The 14917-nt window shown below is 37.8% G+C and overlaps 1 protein-coding gene across 2 annotated transcripts; it reads left to right on the top strand.

Annotated features, from left to right (window-relative positions):
- The first annotated feature begins 1457 nt into the window (after window positions 1-1457).
- On the top strand, window positions 1458-14917 carry LOC306876036 (sushi repeat-containing protein SRPX-like). Of its 2 annotated transcripts, XM_079426930.1 has the most exons (10): window positions 1458-1633; window positions 5918-5965; window positions 6336-6527; window positions 7540-7716; window positions 8150-8276; window positions 8489-8610; window positions 9377-9556; window positions 9875-10008; window positions 13940-14061; window positions 14266-14916. In XM_079426930.1, the coding sequence occupies exons 1-10, from the start codon at window positions 1567-1569 to the stop codon at window positions 14441-14443; spliced, it is 1347 nt and encodes a 448-aa protein (XP_079283056.1). In that variant the 5' UTR covers window positions 1458-1566; the 3' UTR covers window positions 14444-14916. The 2 variants fall into 2 exon arrangements, with proteins under 2 accessions (XP_079283056.1, XP_079283057.1); XM_079426931.1 differs by lacking the exon at window positions 5918-5965 and having other exon boundaries at window positions 1473-1633; window positions 14266-14917.

The raw sequence follows: 14917 nt of genomic DNA, 5'->3' as shown, positions 1-14917 counted from the left end.
AGGAAGAAGAGACTGACGAACAGGAGGAGGAGGAAATAGAGCAGAAAAAAAATGATGTAAAAATAGAAGCTAGTGAAGAGGAAGAAGAACAGAGTGAAGGTGATGAAGAGGAAGAGGAGGAGGAAGAAACAGAGCATAAAGAAAAGAATAATAAAAAAGATAAACATGGAAGCGATGAGGAAGAAGAACAGGAAGAAGAGGGTGAGGAAGAAGAGGAAGAGGAAGAAAAGACCAAAGTACCAAATCAGAGAGCCGAGAAAAATGAGAGGAAACGGAGAGAAACCAGTGAAGAGGAGGACGAACAGGAAGAAGAGACTGAGGAAGAGGAGGAAGAAGGGGAAGAACAAGAAGGGGAGGAGGAAGAAGAAGGTGAGGAAGAAGAGGAAGAAAAGACCAAAATACCAAAGCAGAGAGCCAAACCAGATGTGTTTCCTCTGCGCAGACAGACAAATGCACAGAGAGACAGACAGAAGACTAGACAAAGACATCAACAGAATGTTAAAGGGAAGAAGCAAACAGATAGTGGTGCTCAGGACCCTCAATTCTGGAACAATGTCCTACCACAGTATCTAAACCTTAAATGAACTACACACAGAGACCACACTGAACATCTTCCTGTATATGGAGAGTTCACAGGCCTTGACATTTTAAAAGTGTTGTGGATCACTTCTTTAAACAGGGAAACATCAAATGTTGGAGAACTTAAAGTATTATAGTTTTTATTCTGATTTAGTTTAATATACATCCCTTAAAGGGCTGGTTGTTACGTCTTTATGGAGATTCTTGAATATCAAGTGCCTTGACTGAAAATATTCCAATCATATTCAGTTATATTTTGTCATAGTGTTTATATGAATGTTAATTTTCAAGCGCAAATGCATGAAGTATTTATTTCTGTGTACACAAAGTAAAATAAACCACTGCTCTGTTGAACATTTTTTTGTTCTATTGACATTCCTTTTCCAAGACCTGGTCTGTCATTAACAGCATACCAGACTTACTGTAAATGATTACTGCCATTTAAAGTGCAAGAGAACTATGATTTAACTGTAAAGTTAGTACGATTTTGCTCTCAAGAGCTGTTGCTAAAAAAAGAAAAAGTGTGTTGGTTTATTTAGTGAAGAAATTGATGAATTACAATGTTCTCTCACTCTGAATTTTGAGGTATTTAGTTGTATACAAGGCTCTTACATAAATGAAACCTACTACCATAATCTCAAATTCTAAAGAAATCCTGTTCGAATTTCTATCACAATTTGAACCAAAAAAATCCTACAAGAAGAATTCTGAACTGATCTCCAATAATGAATCATGAATAATAAAAAGGCAATTTAAAAAAGTGTCCCACTTTTAGCCTACTTTTTGGTGTCGCTGTAATAAGCACTCATAACAGAGCCATACGGGTTATCCATGTACAGCCAACTGTCCACGCGCCGCTCTGTGCGCGCGCTCGCGCTGGATGAAGAGCTCTCGTATTTCTGGAGAGGAGGCGGGATCGGGCTTGTGCTCTTGATTCTCGCCTAGGAATGCACCCGAGGTGTCCCAGCAGCTCAGGACTTCCTAAAGATGGACACCTGGATGTGTGTGTATATGATAGTGGGACTACAGCTGTCCGGGAGTTTCGCGTATGACGGTAAGAGACCCATCCAAACGAGTCCCGCGCTGTAAGCTTTGATAAGACTAAATGTGTTTGTTGAGCAAGACTGATTAAACTAATGCAGAGTTAAGCAAACATCAGAATGAATAAAGTGTTTGTGCGTCTATGAGTTTTCCCATGCTGTTTCTGCTAGCTTTCCTGTATTAGGCACAGTATTACAACAGAGCTCCCGAGTGTTTACGTGGACGCTTTTGGGGCTGTTTGGGGGGAAAGAAGGGGGTAAGTTCCCTAAATCCAGGGAAATACACTGAACTCTTTCATATGAAAAGGCACTGATGACTTGTCACCACTAGGACACTGCGCTCCCGGACGATCTGCTCAATACTGATGAGTCTGACACATCTTTTGAATGCATCGTCTTTAAAGTGTCTGTGATTAGTGACATAAATAATGTAACGTCTTCTGGAAGTGGGTCAGCAGTGTGTCTGCAGAGTTATCAAAGCGGTGGGATGACTGTCAGAATTTGCAATATTTCCAAAGAAGCAGACGTGTTTAGTCTTTTTGGCCTTGCTTGTAATTTGGACAATTAATTTAGTGTGTGTGCGTGTGTAGAGTGAGTAATCATGTGTGTGTGTGTGTGTGTGTCTTTAACACCATGTACATTTAAAAATAACAGTTTATTAATTATCCTCTCATTTAGATAATTTTGATCTTTAATACCTTACACATTCATAAATTATGATTTTTGATCATAATTCATATATTATGTTTCCTCATTATCCTCTAAGTTAGCAAGATATGGACTGTACAAATAATAATTTTGAAGTGCCTATTCAAGAGGATAATATTTCTTCTTGATTGTGTTGTTGAGTCATTTGGAGGCCAAGTCAAATCTCGCATCTCAAATAAATTGCTTACTTAAGTCTCAAGTCAACAGAATAAAATATTAATCATCAAAATTTGATACAGTGACATTGGATTTACATTACAGAAATTCTGCATGCAAAATCTGGATCAACTAATAATAAATCATCAGGCATGTATTAATATGCTGGTGTTGTGCTGTCCCTCAGGCTTTGACACACTGCTGTGTCTTCCTCTGCCAGAAGGATTTTTATTTTTTCATCTTCAGTTAGCATGGGGTCTGGATCAGATTTTTGGAAATATGACTCTGATGTTTTGATATTTTTCACATTTTAGGGGGAAAAACATCTTTTTGTGTTCAGAGCTGGAGGATCTGTCCACATTTCCATTGCCAGACATAGTTGCTTGATGCCTGATGTGTATGCAGCCTCATGTAACATATTCAGCTAAATCATACAATCTTTTTAGGTGTTTGTAGCATTTTAATCTGCTTTATGTTTGTATCAGGCTGTTGGCTGATAAGGGGGCTCTTTTTGGAGTATTTTGTGTATATTAGTAAGAACAAAAAGTACACTTTGCTTCCAGAAAACATTGTTTATATTCCAGCAGAAGTAGAATAAATCCCTTCAAACATTGGTTTCTCTGTCCAAGATTTTCTTTGTTTAGAGAATTAAATAAAAAAGCAAAGAGCCTTGCTTGGACTCGCTCAGACATGTGAATTTCCTGTGCTGCTGAAAACACAATTCAAGAAGCTGCAGAGATGCATGTGTTGTGGTGGTAGAACTAATTGCTAAATTACCAATTCATCTTCATTTCGAGGACCGTTGGAGTTAATCACGACTGGAAATGTAATTCAGTAAAATGTTGACTGTGTGAGGTTGTGGCTCAAGTTATTGGATTTTAGGTTGTGGTTGTGGTCCAGACGTCAATTTGTAAATGCTCTGGAGGTCCAATTTACGATAACAGATCGTCAGACTCGCATATTGGCTTTATTTGCATGTGTAAAGTAAACGTCAGTAAAATAAATGGTTTTACAATGTTTCAGCGAATTACCTCAAATGCTGTACATTGTTTATTCACAAAGACTGGGTGGCTATTTGTGTTTGTGTATTTTATGGCCTTGTGAACACAAACACAGACTCATACTGGCTAAAACATGAACACGTTACAAGATTAAGGCACTGTCCTGACTTGAGAACTAATATCAGTGAATTTCATGTGCTTTTATAGTTGTAAAATACCCACATACTCAAACGTGAATTATTCAAACTGTCTGAACTAATTGTTTTGGCTAATGTGATAAATCAGTAGCTCTAATTGACAAAACTCTTAAGTGAACTAGCTTGTTGCTTATGAGAGAAAAAGATCAGATGTTTAGTATTTGACCCTGTTGTGACTTTATTTAAACGTTGATGTAAAACAATAGTTTCAGAATAGAAAAGGAAATTTCATCAAGACAAACTTTGATCTGGATGTTTGCTAAGGAACTGATATTGTGCTGATAAGGTATTCTGGACGATTGATATTCCATTGTGTGGTGGCTGATAGTTGGATATGAACATAATTAGTCTGTACCTGACTGTCAGACTGTAGAATGAGGTTAACTTCCACACACATAGGAGTTGTGAATCTGTGAGGCTGGAACTGTTGCAGATACTGAACATAGGGAGCCTGAGGGATCTTACTTCCTGATGACTAATGACTGCAGAACGTCCATTCAAGAGTGAGCTGTTTTTAAGCTAAACATTGTAGAAGTTTTGAAATGTTTTGTGATCCTCAGGATTGTGGTAAAACAGAAGGTGCAGCAGAAGCTATATGGTTTAGTTACCATAAAGTTTTCTTAAGTGGAAACTCCCTATTTATACGTGTGTGTGTGTGTGTGTGTGTGTGTGTGTATGAGGGAGAGAGAGAGACTGAGACTGAGCCAAGTGAGTGAGTATTTTGGGTTACACAACGTTCTGCTGAGCTTAACAGAATGGAACAGGAAAACTCATCTGCCAAATGGAGCAAACACACACACACCTACACACTTGATCCCTGTGGAGTGTTTTCCATGATAGAAGTTGGAAAACTGTGGTCCTGTCATGATTCGCCTCTAGCTCTGCATTAACATTGTGTGTATGTGTGTGTGTGTGTGTGCTTCTGAGTCTCTTCTTGTTACTGCATCAGAGGGAGCTTTGATCTAACTTGCTGTGTGATCTGCCATCCACACACTTACACACAAGAGACAAAAGAACAGAACTAGAGGGAATAAAAAAGCGAATCAGCATCAATTTATATGCACTGAATGCAGGCTCTTGTTTTTTTGTGTTTGATCCCAGTCTAAGAGGGCGATCTGTGGGTTATGGAGTTTTCCATGTTTTTTTTTAAGCTGGCCTTGTTTTAAGTTTCTGGATCACTTACTTTCAGATTGCAGTAAGTACAAGTCACAGAATTAGATGGAATAGAACACCGAAACCTATTTCTGTTGGAGAACATTAATGTTTTTTTTTTCTTTCTGCTGCATGGTTGATGGAAGTTGAAATTACACATTGACTGTTGTAAGAGCTTCTGTCATGACATTCAAAGTAAATAAGCAATGTCAAATCAGCAGCTACTAGTCTGACCTCTGATTGAAGCCATGCCAACATCTATTCCATCTAGTCCTTCCATGCAAAGCATGTTATCCTAATATAGTGTTATATGTTATTTTATGTGGCTGCCATTTTCACTGCATCGCCCTGTGACACACTGTAATTCATTACATTACCTGCAGGGGTCATTGTTGTATTTCATGCCATGCCATAAATGCAACAAACCCAGATTTCAGATGTTAGCGGTGTAAGCCTCAGAGTAAAAAAAAAAATAATAATACTAATGCAAATATAATTGCAGGAAAGTTTTGCAAAGGAAATGCAGTCACATTTATAAAGTTAAAAAGGTCACGCTACTAAAGGTAAAGTTTAAAAAGAGAAGTGAGATATAAAGTTACAAAATGATAAATAAATACAAATAAGATTAAGGTAAAGGAAATATTTTAATATATAAAAAGAAGTATTTAAAAATATTACTGAAAAAATAGTAATATTGTAAAACTCTTTTCTATTTAAAATGTCATTTATTGCTGGGATGGAAAGCTGAATTTTCAGCAGCCATTACTCTCACATAATCCTTCACAAATTATTCTAATATGCTAATTTGGTATAACATTTCTTATTATTATCAATCCTGATAACAGTTCTCTTGAACTCTTGAACGGTAGTGTATACAATTTTACATTTATATTCTGAGGTTTCCATATGTTAGCAAACTGAACTTAAAAATAGTACAACAAGATATTACATCAAAAACCAAACTGTGGTTTGCTTTGTTCTAATGCATCCACTCACAATACAAATGATTCTAGCTGAGCTGAATCTGAAATTCTGCGGTAATGCCAACTCTTTCTTGCTTTTGCTGTCCTACACTGTTTTGCAGGCTCTGGATACTGGCCATACACTGATGATGAAGATGTGCGATACACAGGTGAACACACGCAAGGACATATTACATTAAATCCACATATTGATCTCACAAACCCATTACACAGAACTTAAATCCATCTTCTCTCAATAAAACACTCTTACCACATCATAACACATGAGTGCTGCTGTCAGAACACATACATTCACAACACAGAGGACACTACATCTCTGACTGCCTGCTTAGGCCTCAGGCCTTTGATTGCTTCCTCTTCTTCTGTGGCTGTGCTACTTTATCTGTGTTCGTGTTTCTCCATGCATGTCTGGATGATGCCAGTTATCAAGGTACGTTTATAAGACTGTGTTTTGGTATGACTCAGTGTCTTTCTTCAGTGTATTTGCGTACGTGTGTGATAACATGTGTCTCTCTCTAGGCGTTCCATGGTGTGCTCCAGTGAAAGTCAAACATGGTCACGTCAGCTGCCAGACACCACGCGGAGAACGTTATAAGAATGTTCTGGGAACTCGCTGCAAGATCCGCTGTAAGACGGGCTATGAGATGCACGGCAGCAGCGAGATCCTCTGTATGGCCAGCAAACAGTGGTCAGGAAACTACGCTTGCCGAGGTCTGACGTTGACATTCATATAGCTTAATTATAAGATCATACTGCATATGAATGCTGACTCACTTCAATGATTAAGATGAATTAATGCATATTCAGTTCTATATTTTATTGCAATCATTTTGCAAACATTACATACTCACACATTTTTTGTGATTTTTATTTACTTTTTATTGTTTGTTCAATTACACTAGCGTTTAAAAGTTTGGGCTTGGTAACATATTTGAATGTTTTAAAAATAGGCTGTATTTATTTGATTAATATACTGTAACAACATTAATATTGTGAATTTAAAGTAATTTAATTTCAAATAACAGTTGTCTATGAATATATTTTAAAATGTTATTGATTCTTTTAATGGCAAAAACAAATTTGCAGCAGCCATTAGTCCAGTTTTCAGTGTCACGTGATCCTTCAGAAATCATTCTAATATGCTGATTTGGTGCTCAAGATACATTTCTAACTATTGTTGTATAATATTTTTGTGGAAACTGTGATTCTTTGATGAACAGAAAGTTTAAATGAACACAATTATTTGAAATTTCTTTACTCTCACTGTTGATCAGTTTAATGCATTCTTGTTGAATAAAAGTACATAAATTATATTTTATAAATTATATAAGTACCCAATTTTTTTTCTTATGATTTCTATATTAGTAATTGGTAAACTTAAAATTGCTTTTAAATTTGCTTTATTATATACATTTTAGCATGATTGGCAAATTGCAGTTTCATTCATTTGTTTAGCTAGCTATGTGCTGAAAGTTTGATTGCTTTATTGCTTTTTATCAGTTGATTTTTGTTTTTTATTTCTTAATTTATCAAATCCTCAAACGATTATTAAGTGTCACAGTTGGACCCTCAAACTTGAAGGCATCTCAAGACACAATTTAGCACTACTCACAACCAGCCACATGTCAATTAGCAGCTGAATGACACGTGGATTGATTTGGATTGGCAGCAGTGATTGGCCATTGATAATCAATTTTCACCAGGGCATGAATTATGTTTACAGAGGTCCGCTGCCCTAAACTGGCCATGCCATCTAACGGAGGTTATAAGTGTTCAGACGGATCGTACTTCAGTTCCCGCTGCCAGTTTTTCTGCTCACCAGGGTACACGCTTCGAGGAGACCACAGCGCCACCTGCCAAAGCAGCAGAACGTGGAGCGGCGGCAACAGTGTGTGCGTGGGTGGGTTAAATAGTCATTGTAGTCAACACTCAATATTTATTTACAGATATGCACTGCAAAAATGGCTTCTCTTAGTATTTTTGTCTTGTTTCTGGTCAAAATCTATCTAAAAATTCTTAAATCAAGATACTTTTACTAGATAAGCAAAATGACTTAAGATAATTAGTCTTGTTTCCAGGGGGAAAAAAAACTAAATTAATTGCATTTTGCTTAAAACAAGTAAAATTATCTGCCAGTGGGGTAAGTAAAATACTCTTGTTTAAAAATCTTAAGTCATTTTGCTTATCTAGTAAAAGTATCTTGATTTAAGAATTTGAGATATTTTGACTAAAAACAAGACAAAAATACTAAGCAAGATAAGCCATTTTTTGCAGTGTGGATCCATGACATAGTATTTAGATTGTGAGGCATGTAAAGGTGTTTTCTGTTTCAGATGTGGATCCCCCAGTTATTAAGTGTCCTAATATAAAGGAGAAGACCGCTGAACCAGGAAAACTCACTGCCAAAGTGACGTGGGACACTCCAGAGGGCAAAGACACGGCAGATGGCATCCTGACAGAGTCAGTGTAGCAGTTTTATCCTCAACATATATGAAAGTAACCATGGCAATGTGCAAATTTAGTTCAAATTCAGGTCTTTATGCTAACATAGTTGACCGCTCAATGCCACAATTGAGAATTGCGTAATTTCTAGCTGAATTCACATTTAAATCTAACCAATCTAATAAATCTAATCCAGATTCTTGTTGTGAGAATGTTTGTTTGTGTTGTAGTGTTATACTGAAAGGAAAGCCATCAGGCTCACACTTTCCTGAAGGGAATCATAAATTATCATACACTGTGTTCGACCGTGCTGAGAACAAGGCGACCTGCAGGTTCAATGTTCGAGTGAGAGGTGAGTTCTTTTGAAACTGTAGCTTTCTAAGCTACCAGTTACTCATGTTTTAAGAAATCAAAATAGAAGTCAAGCATTTCTTGTGCTTAGCTATGAGCATCTAAGAAATGTTAGCTACAAAACCTCTGAAGCTTTTTAAATTTGGCAACATTTTTGTGGTCTGTAAGATTTGTTAACCCTTTTGAAAGAAATCTCTTATACTCACTTTTATTTCACTTAGTTTGAGTTGAACAGTAATGTTTTGAAATATTACACTTTAAAATAACTATTTCTATTTGAATATATTTGAAAATGTAATTATTAATTGATGTATCAGAAATTTTTCTCATATGCTGATTTGTTGCACAAAAAAAAAATTCTTCTTTTTATCTATTTTGAAAACAGTTACGCGGCTTAATATTTTAGTGGAAACTGAGATCAATTATTTTCACGATTCTCTGAAAAATAGACAGTTCAAGAGGACAGCATTTTTTTGAAATGGAAATCTTTTGTAATATTATAAATGTATTTACTGTGACTTTAATGTGTCCGTTTTATGCATCCTTGTGAAAATGAATGTAAAGTTCTTTCAAAAAAATCGTACTGAGTCCAACATTTTGAGCAATAGTGTAGCTATCAGATTATATAATGTAGGAAACTGAAAAAGCTAAATCGTTTAGAACAGGTAAACTACTCTCACATTACTCAAAAATGTCAATTTAGTTGCAGAACATTGCATAATATGCTGGCATTGACACAGAACGTGTGTGTTGTGTGCATGTTGCAGTGCGCCGCTGTACTCCTCTCTCTGTCCCTGACAATGGCTGGATGAAATGTGACAGTGCTGGTGATAATTATGGGGCCACGTGTGAATTCCGCTGTCTGGGTGGCTACGAGCTCAGGGGCAGCGCTGCCAGAGTCTGCCAGTTTAACATGGAGTGGTCTGGCCTGGAGACTTCCTGTGCTCGTATGTAAAAAAAACACATTAACACCTCACAAACACCTACAATCAGTTTAGAGGAATTCCTTGCATTATACATTATACCTCTTCATATGAAAGATTACATAGCATTCCTGAAAGAATGATGCTGCTGATTCAGGTAAAATATTAAAATTTTATATTGAAGGCAGATTGTTAGAATAAACGATGGCAGAATTTTCATGACAGAATTATTTATGTTATTCTTCTGAGATTAAACCTCCGAATTCATGTAAAATTCATGATTTTGCTCTTCCTGTCCTGCCCTCTGGTGAATAACATCGTAATCATTTGTTTTATTAAAAGCCATGAATATTAATGTTGGTGTGCGATCTGCTGCTGCATTACTGGACCAGTTCTATGAGAAGCGCCGCGTTCTGATCATCTCTGCCCCCTCAGCTGCCAATCACTACTATAGATTCCAGATGACTAATTTACAGGTAAAAGTTCAATATCTGCCTTCTTATTCTGTATATATTATTTGTGTGTGTGTGTGTGCGCGTGTGCGTGTGTGTGTGTGTGTGTGTATATATATATATATATATATATATATATATATATATATATATATATATATATATATATATGCCACTCTTCCTGTGTGCTTAGGGTCACTGTCCTGTTGGAAGGTAAACCTTCTGCCCAGTCTGAGGTTCTGAATGCTCTGAACTGGGTTTTCATTAAGGCTATCTCAATATTTTGGTGCATTGTGCTTTTCTTCTATTCTGATGAGTCCCTCCGTCCCTGCTGCTGAAAAACAGCCCCATAGCATGAGGCTGCTACCACTGCAATATATATATATAATACAGTGCCTTACGAAAGTATTCATACCCCTTAATTTTTTTCCCATTTTATGTTGCTGCCTTATAAGTGAAGTGACATTCAGCCAAGTATGGTGACCCATACTCGGAATTCGTGCTCTGCATTTAACCCATCCAACGTGCACACACACAGCAGTGAACACACACACACCGTGAACATACACTCGGAGCAGTGGGCAGCCATTTTATGCTGCAGCGCCCGGGGAGCAGTTGGGGGTTCGGTGCCTTGCTCAAGGGCACCTCAGTCGTGGTATTGAGGGTGGAGAGGGCGCTGGACATTCACTCCCCCCCACCTACAATCCCTGCCGGCCCGAGACTCGAACCCGCAACCTTCGGATTACAAGTCCGACTCTAACCATTAGGCCACGACTTCCCCTGGCTTCCCCTGACTTTATGTTGAACTGCTCACCAATAAACTGCTTCCACATCAATCTACACTCCATACACTATAATGGTAAAGCAAAAAAAAAAAAGTTTTTTAACATCTTTGCAAATTTATTAAAACAAAAAAATTACATGATTCGATTGCATAAGTATCTGGGACAGTTGGAATTTAGCTCAGGAGCATTCAAATTGCTTGTAGGTGTTACTAGACTTTGAGTTAAGTTAACCAGTGGCAAATTCAATTGAATGGGTATGATTTGGAAAGGCAGACACGTCTTAATAAAAGGTCCAATAGCTGATAATGCATATCAGAGCAAAAACCAAGCCCTGGGGTCAAAATAACTGTCTGTAGAGCTCAGAAACAGGTTTGCGTCAAGCCACACATCTGGGGAAGAGTTCAGAAAAAAATTCTGCTTCATTGAAGGGTCACAGAAGCATGTAGTCTCTGTTGTCCTTAATGGAAGAAGTTTGAAACAACCAGGATTCTTCTTAGAGCTGGCCTCCTGGCCAAACTGAGCAATTGATGGAGAAGGGCTTTGGTTAGAGCGGTGACCAAGAACCCGATGGTCACTCTAATTGAGCTCCATGATCATATGTGGAGATAGGAGAAATCTACACAAGGACAAACATCACTGCAACACTCCACCGATCTGGGCTTTATGGCGGTGGGGCCAATCTCAATCCTCTCCCCAGTGAAGACAAAAGAAAACACACTTGGAATTTCCATAAAAGCACCTAAAGGACCCTCAGACTGACTCTGAGAAACAAGATTCTCTGGTCTGGTGAACCTCAGTTCTAAGCATCATGTTTGAAGGGAACCAGCTCTTGTCTTCACCTGCAGAGTACCATCCCAAAAGTGAAGTGTGCTGGTAGCAGCCTCATGCCATGGGGCTGTTTTTCAGCAGCAGGGACGGAGGGACTCATCAGAATAGAAGAAAAGCACAATGCACCAAAATATTGAGATAGCCTTAATAAAAACCCAGTTCAGAGCATTCAGAACCTCAGACTGGGCAGAAGGTTTACCTTCCAACAGGACAATGACCCTAAGCACACAGGAAGAGTGGCTTATATGCAACGCTTTGAATGTCCTTGAGTGGACCAGCCACAGCCTGAGATTGAACCCAATCAAATATCTCTGGAGAAACCTGAAAATGTGCGTCTGCCCCCATCCAACCTGACAGAGCTTGAGAGGTGAAGAGGTGAGGAGACAAATGGCAGATAATTGCCAAATGTTGATGAGCAAAGCTTGTCGCACCAAACCAAAAATACTTGAGGCTGTAAAGATACTTCAGCTTAATATTTAGTTAGGGGTATGAATACTTATGCAATGCACTTATTTGAGTTTTTTATTTTTAATAAATTTACGAAGTTGTGACAATTCTGTTTTTGCTTTGTCAGTATAGTGTATGGAGTGTAGATTGATGTGGGGGAAAAAAGCAATTAAAAGCAGTTTAACATAAGGCAGCAACATAACAAAATGTGAAAAAAATGAAGGGGTGAATACAAAAATTTAAAAATTCATTTATAATTTAAATGTAAAATATTTTTAGTAAATATATAATATTAACTTGTACAAATTATGGTAAGATTCATGATATCTATCTGTCTGTCTATCTGTCTATCTGTCTGTCTGTCAAACTGAGACAGACTAAATTCAGAAGAACTGTGGCCACGTCTCCAAGATGCTTCAAGAATCCTACCTGCAAAGCTACCTGAAAAACTATGCGCAAGTGCACCAAGGGCAAAAGCTGCTTTAAACGCACTAAATGTTGATTTAATTTAGTTAATAGAAGTTAATTGATAAAGAAAATCTATTTATGATATTATATTTGACAGCATCCTCATTTTACAGCATTTTTACACAAGTTCCTAAAACTTTTAGCAGTACTGTAGCTTTGCAGGTAGGTTTCTTAAAGGGCTCATCGGATGCTAAATTCACTTTACAAGTTGTTTGAACATATATGTGTGTTGGAAGTGGGTGTACACATCCATCCTATAATGATAAAAATCCACCCAGTGTTTTTTTTTTTTTATAATCCCTGTTTTAAAATCCCCTTTCTCAAATCAGGCTGTTCTGAGAGCCCTGTCAGAAAGACGTAGTTCTGTACAGGCCACTCCCACGATAGTTGATTGACAAGACCTTAGAACTGCCCTGAGTGAGCTGTCTGCCATTGTGTCGACTCCGGTGCAGGGGAAGACAAGATGTCTCAGATTAAGCGATTGAGGTGCTTTGTTGTTGGATGTAATAATGAATATAGCAGTCGTTATTTACTCCCGACATCTGAGCCGCTGAAGACGCAGAGGATTAACGTTACGTTTGTTTTTGAAGGAAATGCGCCCCCTGATCTGCCTAAATGCGTCTATGTTTGCGTGAATCATTCGTGATCCAGCTTCACCTACAGAAGTGAGTATAAGGGTTTTTTTATTAATCTTTGCAAATCGCCTTTCCTAATAATGTGCTAATTAGCAAGTTTCTCGGTGAATGCGTCTGAAGTAAACAGTCCCTTCGAGAGCGGCTCAGAAGAGAGGGGTTGGGTCAGCAGAGAGTTTTTTTTTTTTTTTTTTACACTACCATTGACAAATTTTAACCAAACTATCTTATAGACTTTTCATTAAGACCCTAACGATTATATCAACTTGTGGAAAATGGGAATCCGATGACCCCTTTAAAGCATCTTCGAGACATTGCCACAGTTCTTCTGGATTCAGTTTTTTCATGTCATTCCAGACAGACTGGATGATGATCAGATCAGATCTCTGTGTGGAGCACTGGCTGTTGTCAGACTCCTTGTGCAAGCAAAAATCTCGCTGGATTATTACAATTAATGGCAAAATGAATGGTTGGAAATGTAAACTGATATTTCATACTGACACACTACAGCAAAAGATAGAATTAGCTGACTTAAAACCATTTTTTAGCTGGTGTTCTGATAATTTTGGCCAGCACTGTAATATTAAGATATATGATTATATTTTAATATAGAAGTGATTGTAAGATTCATCTGTTATATAAATACAAAGAGAGAGAGAGTGAGAGAGATGAATGATGTTACAGTACTTTGTAAGATTATACATATATAAGCAACTAAATTGGAAAGATCTGTATTGTGTGTGTGTGTGTGTGTGTGTGTGTGTGTGTGTGTGTGTGTGTGTGTGTGCGGTTCAGCATGCCCAGTGTGGTCTGGACTTGAGACATGTGACAGTGATGGAGTTGGTGGGCGTTTATCCAGCTCAGATCGGCCGCATCAGACACAGACTCATCCCTCCAGGACTGGCTGTACAACTCAGGTACTTCATTACTATATTTCAGTCACTGAAATAACACAACACTTACAATGATAATACTCAGGGCCGTCCTTAGCTGACCACACCAGCTGCACCGCCCAAAGGACGGCCCTGATAATACTTACAATGATATACAACACTACTTTGTACATCAACTTGTAGTGAATTTATCCCAATAGTAAACCGTGTTTTGTTTGTGTGGGGCAGGTTGCTGCTGCAGCTGTCTCAGAACTCATTTAACATGGTGCTTCTGGACAAACAGGGAGTGGATAAGCAGCGCTACACTTTCCCCATCACAGCAGCAGAGATCTTTACCACCATTGACACATTTCCCCTCCGCACTGAGGAGGCCATACTACAGAAAGAGGCTGGACAGAGTTGCTAGATATATATATATACAGTACACACATTTACACGTCTGTTTCTACTGCTTATAAAGCTACCAAACTACAAGAGAGAGTCTGGATGGAGCTGCTACATCTCATCACATATTGAAAACATACAGTACATACATGCACACACATCTCTAAATATGAGTCTCTGTTGTTTATCTTTTTTATGGTGCTCCACTCTATTTTATTTGTCTGGTGTTTCTATTTATGTCAGAGTGGACAGTCTACTTTTATTAAGAATACTGTCAAAGCAATATTAATGCAATAAAGGCCTCTTTGATGATTGACATTTGAGAGCATGTGACTCAGCTTTCTTAAAATGCCAGTCATGTTTATTTTGTTTCCCTGGTTTGTCAAATAAATATGCTCAAATTGAATTGAGTACAACAGAGTTATGATAAATAACTCTGTTTCTATTTATTTTCCATTTATTATGTATGGAATGACGTATTAAACGTCACAGTGGT

The sequence above is a fragment of the Barbus barbus genome, assembly GCF_936440315.1.
Source record: "Barbus barbus genome assembly, chromosome: 10".
NCBI classification, from domain to species: Eukaryota; Metazoa; Chordata; class Actinopteri; order Cypriniformes; family Cyprinidae; genus Barbus; species Barbus barbus.
Note: the sequence above shows the minus strand (reverse complement) of the source record. Positions and strands in the feature narration are given on the sequence as shown.